Here is an 11,922-nt window from a genome sequence, read left to right as displayed (position 1 = left end):
TAAACTCAATTATGTTTCATTGTTATAGTTTACATATTTATGGGTTGTAGCTACAATTTAAACTGTTTCGTTTGTATAATTCGTAAATTTGCATTAAGTTATTTTGTATAAATTCATTATATTACAAACAAAAGAAGTGTAAACAATTATACAAATTATATCATACAAATTTTAAATTATACAACCGTGTGAACTATATAAAATTAAAAAGTTGAGCGTCGTAAATATAACTAAAAGTAGATTGCGAATTATAATTAAGGCAAACGATAGCTATGTTAAGTACATAACTAATATATATTTGCTTATATACGTATTTTCCCAAAAATAGAATACTTACCATGTCAAATTATCTTTAGAAATTTCCAACGGAAAAGACTTGAATCTTTTTTAAAGATGAAAGTAAAAAAAAAAAATCAATTAAAGCGTCAAAAATATTACAAATAACCAAATTACCTGGAATTTAGAAAGAAATAGATTTAAATTTTTAGCATCCAATTATGATCTCATTCTATGAAAATAGGTTAACACATGTTTATTAAAAAAAATGACACTAAAATCTATGATTTTGCACGGAAAGCATTAGTTGACATGGACAGATCCTAGTTTTGAAGTTGTAATTCTATAAATAGCTAAAATCACTTATTTATGTTACACCAAAATCTTTTACAATATGGCGAAAGAAATAAATGGATTAAACCATATAGGATCCGGAGAGGAAGAAGTTCAAGCGGATATATGGAGATGCATATCTGGTTTCGCTGAAATGGCTGTCGCCAAATGTGCTATTGAATTGGGGATTTCTGATTTCTTGGAAAACCATCAAGAACCTGTTCCCTTAAGCCAATTGTCCTCTGCACTAGGCTGCTCTGCTTCTTCCCTGCATCGGATCCTCAGGTTCTTGATAAACAGGGGAATATTCAAATTGGTGTCAATTACTGGAAATGGCGAAATGGGTTATGTACAAACACCTGTTTCTCGTCTGCTTAAAAGAGATGGAGAAAATAGCATGGCTGCACTTGTCTTACTTGAAAGTAGCCCAGTTATGCTTGCCCCATGGCACTATCTCAGTGCCCGCGTTTTGTCAAAGGGTACGTACATTGTGTGATCACGATTTTTAATTTGATTTAACTATATATATATATATATTGTATCTGAAACAGAAAATGGTGGAGCATTCTGTGCGGCTCACGGAAAGGACTTGTGGGAGTATGCAAAAATCAATCCGGAGCATAGCAAACTGATCAACGACGCACTGGCATGTCATGCGAGGGTGACAATGCATGCGATTATCAATAATTGTGCGGAGATATTCAAAGGGATAGAATCATTGGTGGATGTTGGTGGAGGTAACGGAACAACTGTTGGTATGTTGGTGAAGGCATTTCCATGGATAAACGGGATCAACTTTGATCTCCCTCATGTTGTGTCTGTTGCTCCTCCTTGTCATGGTGTTGTACATGTTGAAGGCGATATGTTTCATTCTGTTCCCAAAGCTCATGCTGTTTTCCTCATGGTACGTTGATTATTTATCTTAATTATAAGCTGATAAAATTACTACTAGCTAACTTATATTTTTTTCTTGGTGAATATTAGTCGGTTTTACATGATTGGGGTGATGATGAATGCATTCAAATCTTGAAAAAGTGCATAGAGGCAATTCCAAAAGACACAGGAAAAGTGATCATTGTGGAGGCAGTTATTGATGAAAAAATAGGCAAAGGAAAAAACCTAAAGGATGTTGGTCTGATGTTAGATATGATAATGATGGCTCACACAACTAATGGGAAAGAGAGAAGTGCAAAAGAATGGGATCATATTCTGAGTGCAGCTGGATTCAGTAGCCACTCTATTCTGCAAACTTCTGCTATTGAACCTCTTATTCTGGCTTATCCTTGACTTGCTCTTCTATTTCTTTTAAGAAAAATTAAAAAACGTCCCAAGACTATCCATAGCAAAGCGGCTATCATTATGTTATGCTTGTATTCAATAAAATAAAAATAATAAATCAGTATTAAATGTGAGATTATAATATTAAGTATGTTATAGTATCTATTCTACTGCTTGTCAATGTAATTATTTGAAATCATTTTCCTTTTCTTTAACTATTTGATATTTGAGATTTAATCAAAACACTTAACAAATATGTAAAAAAAAAAAAAAAAAAAAGAGTACAATAAGGATCTTATACGTCATTTACTAATGAAACAAAATAAAAATGTATAGGTAAACCTTAAACATGCATTTATTCTTTCAGTTACCAAGGATATTGAGTATTTGCAAAATTTATTCAATACCTTATAAAACTACCCTCTCCCAATTTAATAGTATATTTTGTCTTTAATATTGATTAATAGTTATTTATATGTAATTGATTGGACAATAAATAATATTGTATAATTACTAAATTTTAGAGAGTAGAATCAAGGGAGAAATAAATTTATACTCGCAATCTATTTAGATCAATAAAATTATATTTCTTCAAATTTTATTTGTGTAATTTATTTATTTTTCATATGTTTAAAATTTATTGCAAATAAGCATATTATTGCACCTAGAGATTTAGTGTTTTAATTAAAATATCACTTATTATAATTTATGAGTTATTAGCTTATATTATTCGCTACAAAAATTATCTATTATACTATGAATGGTTCAACAAATAAAACTCATTCAAGTGATTAGAATAACTAGTAAGTGCATCGTGCTTCACACCGTTATTTAATTTAGTGAATAAAGAATGTAATTTAATTGAAAAATAAAATGAAATGACATATGTACTTTTCTATTTAATTATAATGTATATTAAAATAATTATTTTCACATATTGACAATTCAAGATATCAATGTATTATTCTAAGATTAAAAATATATAATAGTCAAATTTAAAAATTAATAAAGAGTTTGTAATATTAATTAAAAGATAATGTTAAATAATCAGAAAATTTGGTCAATAATTTAAAAAATCTTTAATATTATTTTTATTTTAAAATAAATTATTATTATTATTCGTTTTTTAAATTAAAATATATTAAAATGAAAAGTGAAAATATTCAAAAAGACGGCCAAAATGATTTTTCCTTGATAAAATTAGATCCTAAATAGCATTAATTTTAAGTTAAAAATTGTGCAAAATTTTACAAGTTAAGGTTGTCACTTGTGGCAAGTTCCATTTGCATCAATTGCCTCACTCATCTCCGACTCCACCGGCGCCTCGAACTCCACGCCCCAACACGCACCCATACAATTCGGTGCCAATTTTCTCTATCTAATCTATCTTTTCCGGTGAATTTTATATTTTTTGCTTCTCTGCCTCTTTCGTGCTTTCTATCTCCCACCAGATTGTAAATCCTAGGTGTATTTCCAACTGAATAACTTCTAATTCTTAACTTGCGATGGTCTTTTGTGTGTATTAGAGATTAGGGTTCAGTCGATCTTGTTGAAAATTTAGAATTAGAATCTGCATGTTAACAGTTGTAGAATCATCGAACTAAGATAATCCTGTTGGTTGACTTTTTGAATATCAGGTGAGTATGTTTGTTCAGGGTGATTTTCTATTTATCAGAAAAGGTGAAGTTATTTTGGTGAGAAATGGACTCTTCTTCTTTTGAAATTTGATAGAAGCAGAGGTTACAATATATATAATTATTTCTATGTAGATTTTATGCATTTTCGTCTAGCAAATGAAACAAATAATGTTGCTTTTGTTTGTCCGGAGAAAGAGCATCTGATATCCTCTTTCCATTGCTAACAACTAAGTGATTAGAGCAATTGACATTTTCCTGTTTCGACCCCTTACCCACAACTTACATCTCATCTGCACATTAACTCAATTTGTTGCCTTGTCGGAGTTCTGTTTGGCAAAGAGGAAAAATGGCCAAGTCTTCTTCAGATTCTGGCGCACACAAGCCCATGAGCCTTGACCTTCTTCCATCAGCACTATTGGCCACTGTGATGACAAAGCTGGACATAGCTTCCATTCGTTCCCTGGCATGCACTTGCAAGGCCTTTCATTCATGTGCCTCACACATGCTTTGCTTCATTCCTAGTTTTCATCTCCTTGTAAGTCTATTTCATTTCTAATGTTCTTGTACATGACTTAGCATCAATTCTGGTTTTCTTACTTTGTGTTTCCTTATAAGGATGTTGCTCCACCTGCTGAATATATAAGGCCGTTGCTACCTCCCAATCCTTACCTTCGTAGCTTGAAGGTAGATTGCATGCGACTTGATGATTCATCCCTTGATTGTCTTCTTCAGCGGAATTTACAAGAGCTTTGCCTTCATAACTGCGCTGATTTCAGTGGAAGACTTCTCTCTCAGGTCGGCCACTACTGTAAAGACCTCAGGTTAGCTTTTTTATTTTCTCTTCCTAAATCCATGTATGAGTTTTTCTTGGTTTCTCTTTATTGTGAAATAAAATGGAGTCTACTTTGAGCTTATATAATGAATAATGAGAATAAAAGAAAGAAAAACTGAAAACTCATTTGATGATTTGTTCAGTTGGTCATTAGCTTGTTTGTTATCTTCAATTTTGCTCCTCAGGTTTCTTTATTTGAGCTCTTTGGCGGAGAAGAGAGGCAGATCAATCGATGTATCTGATCTAGAGGTCTTATTTGGCGGATGCACTCAGCTGGAAGTAAGGCTTCTTGAAAGTGTGGCATAATAAAGATTTTAAGTTATTAGGATGATAAATAGGCTGAGCAATTACCTCACGATATTAATAAATGGGTTAATCAGCATTCTTTTTTAATTGAAAAACATTATAGCTAAGATATTGTTTGAACAGCCTATCAAGCAAATGAAAAAAATTGAACCCAAGCATAGCATTTGAAGTGGTACTACTGTAACTCTTAACTTCGATGGGAAATATCGATGGTGTAACGTCCTAAAGAAAATATTCCGTTTTTGCCAAGGTTCTTCCCTTCCACGGTTTCTATCACAGCCTTTATGCCAGGGTGGATTCTGGATGAGTTTCTCTGTTGTAGTTCTCTCACTTGACATAGTTTGTGCTAATGCCTAATAGTAACCAATGGTGAACATACCTTATCCAATTTCATAATAGTAATTTGCTAGATCAGAAAAGGTTAGGGGGGTGGGGAATCAGTCCAACGATTCACTATTGAAATTTTGAGATTTCTTTTGTTTTTTCTTTCTTTCTTTAGGTTTTAAGAAAGACTGAAGCATTTCGTACTTCTGCCTAACTTTTTTCTCGAGGGATAGTGGGAGTAGATCATAATATTTTTAATAATTTAGTAGATGGGTCTAGCAATTTTTAACAGCTAGGTCGCTCCCCTAGATTTATTAAATGAAGTTATTGGCTTATTGCCAAATTTGCTCAGATGACAATCAGACAATGTGTATGCTTGTAATTTGGAGAAAATAGGATATCAAATTAATCAAATAAATTATCACGTGACAATGCTAGTCCTCTACACTTTTTATTTATGAATACATTTGGACTACATTCTTCATTATATTGACAATGTTTAATTGAGCATGGACTTTAAAAAAGGAAAGGAAGTGCAAAGAAAATGAATCACGAGCCTAACTCAATCCAAAAGTTAGCTCATGAGGTGAGGATTGTGGTAGACCAGGTAACCATACTTGCAACCAATTGTTCAACCATTGTAAGACTCTTAACATCACCCATATGCTCAGGCCTTCCTTCTTCTAAATGCCCAACTGGAGAGTGCCTCCTTCCTTGTTCCTGACATAATCCATTGCAGCTCGAAGCATCTCAAAATCGCAGTGTAAACTAGTTCCACTTGACAATGTAGGAGAAAGTGGTCCACATCTTTGACTAAACATTTGCACATGGAGCGTCATAGAATAGAAAATGTCAAAATCAAAGAGTTTTAAATATTGTATGTCTGACTGACTCTGATTCCTATTTAGTGTTGTGAAAAGCGCAAAGCGTGCTTCAAAGCGAGGCAACACTAGTGCGCTTCTTTCTCCTGAGGCGATGCGATTTGAAAAAGGCGCTCGCTTCTAGATAAAGAAGCGAGAAGCGACACTAAGGCAAAAGCACAATAAAGCGCGCTTTTTATAAAAAAAGCGACAATTAGGGTTTTTTAAAAAAAATATTAGGTTTTTTTTAACAAGAAAATCTGAAATATACAATATAACTTAATTTTTCTTTCAAGACTCTTCTTTCGCTTCTTCTCAATTCACGACTGCGATTGAGACTGCGTCTCTCTTCACACCTCGACCGCGACTGCAGGTTAGTTTTAGCCGATGTTTATTAGTTCATATATGTGAGTTTCTTTTCTCCTGAAATATACAATCTTCGCCTTTGCTTCATCTCTGTGAGTTTCTTGTCTCTTCACGATGCGACTGCTGTAGTTTTTTCTTCTTCTTCTCTTCTTCTCTTCATCTCTACTGCGATCTGCTCTGTTTCTGTTCACAATTACTGACTGCCTCCTCTGCTTTTTTCAATTCTTTTTCTTTTTTTTTTCGTTTTGTATTTTCTGATCAGTGTGTATGCTAGCAACTCTTTTTATTTTTTGACACTTCTGATGATGAAGAAGATGATGACCAAGTAGAACCCTTGGTTATGGCACTTGAAGAGTTTGAGGATCTTGTTGAAGAATAGGAGTATGAATCTTTGTGATTTAATTATGTTTTTGATTGTTTGCTTTATATGTTATGACTTATGTGTATTATTGACTATCTATTTTCTTTTAATCTAAGACTATATTTAGTTATTTAATATTTTTTTATTTTTTTACTAAATGTCGCTTTTTTTAAAAAAAAGCGCGCGCTTCGCTTCACGTTTCTCGATTCTGTGAAGCAAGCCCTCGTCGCTTTTTTCAGCTTCTCGCTTCGCAAAACATTGTTCCTATTTCAAGTTGGTGGAGTTAGATCTACATTGTTCCTATTGCATGTCTGCTTCATCGTCTTCCTCTCACAGTATGTGCACACAACCCTTCACGTGTGATTCCACCCCAAGTACTGGAGGTTGGTGAAAAGTTGGCATATGAAGAAGTTTTTATGATCTTATTTGATAGATAAATTCATAGTGTGTTACATCTCTTACATAGTTTGATATTATTCTCAACTATGTTCAATACCTTATTTAACATCCAACCATGCTTAAGTTTGATATTTGTATGCTTGGTTTCATCATCAAGAATTTGACAAAAACAGAAGTGTCACTAAAATGTAGTGTTTTGGATGGCGAAAGGCGATAAAAGGCGGCAAGGCTCTGCCTCGCGCGACGTGCTCGCCTTTTGATGCGGCACCATTTAATACCAAAAAATTAAAATATTTAATTGCATATGTAAATAATCAAACAATTTAGCAATTTTTTCAATTCAAAAACTAAAAATAGATAGTACATACTGAAAGTCTAGAACTTGAATGAGAAAAAAAAAGAACAAAAGTCAAAACAAAGGTAGAAATGACTCAAGTCTGAAGAAGAAAAGAAGAATATGTATTGGTTAGACGGGAGTCACCGGAAAAGCCTGTCTAGTTGCCAGAGGAGTTAGTCGAAAATCCTAAAATTACCTTTTAATTTTTAAAACCCTAAATTGGTCGCCTTTTTTTTAAAGAAAATACAAAAGGTGACGCCTTTCTAGCCTTTCTTGCCTCTTGCCTCTAGCCTTTTGTCGTCATGGCGTCTCCTTTTGAAGAGTCGCCTCACCGCAAAGCTAAAAGGCGATGAAGGGTCGCTTCGCCTCGCCTCTTGCCATTGGCGACGAGGCGATCGCCTTTCTCAGCACTGCTAAAATGGAACAAAAAAATTATCAATTATAGATTTGCTTTTTAATATAGAATGGTAGATCCTGATAAAAAATAAAGAGTAGTAGATCCTGATAAAAAATAATAAGTGGTAGATATTGTGGGACTTTGTGAAGACTGCTCATTTTTAACCTTTGCAAAATAACTCTGTACCTCAACTATGTATACATTGGAAAGGAGGAGTTATTCTTTTGTTCCACTGGCCTCTTTCATCACCCGCTGTTCCACTGTATTTAGGGAAATAAGTATCTCACAACTCACATAACTACATTTTTTTTCACCCAATGGTGTGGCCTGGTGGTTAATGAAGTAGGTTGGGAATCATGAGATTTCAAGTTCAAATCACAGCGGTGGAAAAAATGCTAGGTGATTTCTTCCAATCTGTCTCAGTCTAGCCAGCCTTGCTGAACAGAATTGCTCCGCACCTCTGTGGGGGTTAGCACATACCCTGTGGAATTAGTCGAGGGCTCAAGGCGCGTACAAACTGGCGCAGATACTAGCTTTGTCTTCTTAGGCACCACAAATTAATTGCAGTTACATTATTTTAGTTTTTGGAATTTTAACTCTCCCACTTGCCAAAACCTTGCGGGTGGTACACATAAACTGGTAAGTTTATATAGAGTAGCATGGCTCTTTTGTTTTCTGTTCCTCCATAAACAGAAAATGGTGAACTTATTGGCAGCTTTGTGATTGATAATTTTGCTAGACCTTTTAGATAACATAAGCTTCAAAATGATTCATATTGGAAATGTTACCTAGGTTGTTTTCTAGGATTACCACTGATTTTGATGAATCTCGGGCTTACGCGTTGATATAATGAGATCCCTTCATAAATCTGTTTAACCACATATTTCTCCGAAACTGAAGAGCAACTCCATATCCATTTCGTTGCCAATTATTTTATCAATGATTCGGTCCCTTTCTCTTTGGAACTCCAGCCTACCATCACCATTGAAATCTCTATGTTGTAAGTTGATCCGCTATGCTCCTTATTTCCTTCATCACAACACTTCTTGTTTCGGATCTATTTCCCTGTTAACTAATCAAAATATGTGTTCTGATTTTTGGTTTATATGGAAGTCGTGCAGTTTTGAACATTGGCTTATTTGTAGAGATTTGAGTGGGAGTGGTGCATGCATTCTTTCTGTTTCTAAATAGCTTTCAGCAAATTTACAAGTTCAAACAACAAATAAAAAACTGATACTTGAAAGTACTCACACAGAAAGCATATGGCAAAAGTTCCCTGAACCATCCTTTATTTTCATCAACTGGTCTTTGATTACCACCCACCTCTTCTTGCAATTAGGATGGAAGAATTAGGAGGTCGGAGGTTATTGCAGTTCCTGTTATGCTTCTAATGATTCAGTTTGTGCTAACTGTCTTCTTTTGCTTTGTAGACACTGATCCTGATGTTTGATGTCTCAATGTTTTTGCGGCACAATTTTGCTCGTGTTTGGTCTATAGCCCCTGCGACACTGGTATCTCTTGAAATGGGCTACATTTCTTCGGTAATGGTGACAGAATTGCTTAGCCCGCCTGTGCTACCTTATCAGTCAATTGAGCATATTCGGCCATCCATATTACCAGGAGTACAGAAGTTATGCCTTTCAGTGGATTATATTACAGACACCATGATCAGCACAATAACTAACAATATCAACTGTTTGACACATTTGGACCTTCGAGACTCGCCTATTATGGAACCAAGGTTGGCATTTGATCTTACCAATGCAGGTATACAACAAATTAATCTGCACGGGAGATTGAAACATTTGTCGTTGGTGAGAAGTCAAGAGATTTTCCCAGCTTACTTCAAGCGAGTTAATGATCTCGGTATTCTTCTTATGGCTGATAGATGCTCTGACATGGAAAGTATTTGTCTTGGTGGGTTTTGTCAGGTTACAGACACAGGTTTTAGAACAATTTTGCATTCATGTTCGAAAATTTTCAAGCTGAGGATCTATCATGGACCCCACTTGACTGATCTTGTATTTCATGACATTGCTGCAACTTCACTTACTTTGACACATGTCAGTTTAAGGTGGTGTAATCTATTAACAAACCATGGCGTTGCACGATTGGTTTCCAATGGAAATCTTAGTGTTCTTGACTTGAGGGACTGTAGGAATATTGGAGATGAAGCCCTTCAAACCATAAGCAACCTTTCTGAATTGAAGGCTTTACTGATAGATGGTTCTGATATTAGTGATATGGGATTGTCCCATTTATCAAAAGGAGCAATGCGTTCACTGGTATCATTGTCCATACGAGGGTGCAAGAGACTAACTGACAATTGTATTTCCTTTCTCTTTGATGAATCTTCTAATTGTGAATTGAGAGAATTGGACTTGTCAAACATTCCAAACCTGTCTGATGCTGGTATACTTTTGCTTGCAAAAAGACGTATTCCACTACTTGAGCTTAGAATGCGTCAATGTCCGTTGATAAGTGATACTTCAATTATGGTGTTAGCATCAATGAAGGTTGATGAAGAAGGATGGTATGGGAGCAGTTTACGGCTGTTGGATCTTTATAATTGTGGAGGTATAACTCAGCTTTCATTCCAATGGTTAAAGAAACCTTATTTCCCGAGATTGAGATGGTTAGGAGTATCTAGTAGTGTCAGCAGGGATGTGCTGGACACTTTATCCAGGAATAGACCGTTTCTGCATATAGCTTTTCATGGGGAGGAGCTGGGAATGACTGGCCAATGGGATAATTCAGATGATCTCTATATGCATGACTATGATGAAGTTGATGAGTTGGAACAATGGCTTGAAGGAGAAAATGAGGGAGATGATGAAGACATTCAAGAAGCAGAAAACAACGCAGAGTGAATGACTGTAAGATGGCAACTTATTTATATAAATGTGTTATAAATCTAACTGTGTTCTAGTTTTGTATAAATTGTTATGATTTTCATCCCTACTTAGCTTTACTGTTGTAATATTGTATGGCAAATCGTGATTCCTGAGTGTTTTATAGGTTGCCATAATTTGCCTGTTATGTATATGGCTTGGGCTACCCTTGTAACAATCAGTTTTACATGCTGAATGTGTTTGTTGGTGTATATCAGTTCGAATGGTTGGTTCAATTGTTCAAATAAAAGCTTTGATGTGGGATTTAGCTGAAGCACTTTGCATACATATGATGCTGAGCATCATCTACTGCAAGGTGAGAATGTGAAATTGTCCACAAGTACATATATCTTGTTTTGTTTCACAATTTGGCCATATCTTTTTTTCTGTTTATTCGTGTTTTTGTTGCTTGCTTTGGTTCCTATCCATACAAATTGGATGGCATTTTGATGATAACATGGTTGGCAGGATATCCTGTTATGACACTGGAAAAACAGTGGAACCTTGACCTCGGGCATGTTTCCTAACCCTATCACATGGCAAGTGCCAGTTACTTGGGAATATTTGATTATTGCATGGGCATCCCAAGTGGTGGCATTTTTTAGCCCAAAAATATACAGTAATAAAAAGTTTTGAGGGTTCAATAAGTGGAAGAAGTGTATTTTTAAGCCAAATTCCCAATAGGTTAGGGGTGTTTTTGGTCTTTTTTTGTTGGGTAAATTAAGTTAAATTTTGTGTGTGTGGACAAAGTATAGAATTTTTAAAATATAACGTAAAGTCTGCCCAAAATAACATAACTTTTCAAGATGATATGACAATGTGAAATAATCAATAAAAACTTACCCGCCAATTATGTGTTTGTATAGAAATTCTTACTACTTAATCAATGGTTAATTAATATGTACACAGCACTGAATTATAAATTTGCATAGGTGGGTGTAAACACTTTGAGCATGTGCTAATTGTTTACAATTAATTAAATGGCAACGACAATGCCAAAAACTTTTTTACAATGTTTTAACAGATATATCGTAAATACAGTTGTATGTTATTCCTTTTTTGTTTCTACATCTACTCCAATTCCTTATTTCTTAGCTTTCCAATAGCTTTATAGCGACCTTCGTTAAATAAATAGTACACCACCAGATACAATAATTTCGATTCATTCTAAAATTTTAACTGCTAAATAGAAATGGTGTGTTCGGTATAGAGAAAAAATGTAGTTTAATTTTTTCATGTTCGATGATTAGAAATATTTCTTCTAGAAAAATAAGTTACTTAAAAAAAGTGAGGATGACTTTCCTAATAGAAGTAGAAAAAACAAA

At 34.6% G+C, this 11,922-nt stretch overlaps 2 protein-coding genes across 4 annotated transcripts; both read left to right on the top strand.

Annotated features, from left to right (window-relative positions):
- Positions 1-583: 583 nt before the first annotated feature.
- LOC101249216 (acetylserotonin O-methyltransferase-like) lies at positions 584-2,048 on the top strand. Its single transcript, XM_004231023.5, has 3 exons — positions 584-1,088; positions 1,161-1,513; positions 1,594-2,048. The coding sequence occupies exons 1-3, from the start codon at positions 671-673 to the stop codon at positions 1,894-1,896; spliced, it is 1,074 nt and encodes a 357-aa protein (XP_004231071.1). The 5' UTR covers positions 584-670; the 3' UTR covers positions 1,897-2,048.
- Positions 2,049-3,117: 1,069 nt separating this feature from the next.
- On the top strand, positions 3,118-10,871 carry LOC101248725 (F-box/LRR-repeat protein 10). 3 transcript variants are annotated; one of them, XM_019211946.2, is made up of 5 exons: positions 3,118-3,248; positions 3,849-4,059; positions 4,140-4,345; positions 4,542-4,635; positions 9,137-10,871. In XM_019211946.2, the coding sequence occupies exons 2-5, from the start codon at positions 3,871-3,873 to the stop codon at positions 10,574-10,576; spliced, it is 1,929 nt and encodes a 642-aa protein (XP_019067491.2). In that variant the 5' UTR covers positions 3,118-3,248; positions 3,849-3,870; the 3' UTR covers positions 10,577-10,871. The 3 variants fall into 3 exon arrangements, with proteins under 3 accessions (XP_019067491.2, XP_019067492.1, XP_019067493.1); XM_019211947.3 differs by lacking the exon at positions 3,118-3,248 and adding an exon at positions 6,754-6,956; XM_019211948.3 differs by lacking the exons at positions 3,118-3,248; positions 3,849-4,059; positions 4,542-4,635 and having other exon boundaries at positions 4,169-4,345.
- The last annotated feature ends 1,051 nt before the right edge of the window (positions 10,872-11,922 follow it).

This window comes from Solanum lycopersicum, chromosome 1 (assembly GCF_036512215.1).
Source record: "Solanum lycopersicum chromosome 1, SLM_r2.1".
Taxonomy (NCBI): Eukaryota; Viridiplantae; Streptophyta; class Magnoliopsida; order Solanales; family Solanaceae; genus Solanum; species Solanum lycopersicum.
This window is presented reverse-complemented; position numbering and strand designations above follow the sequence as displayed.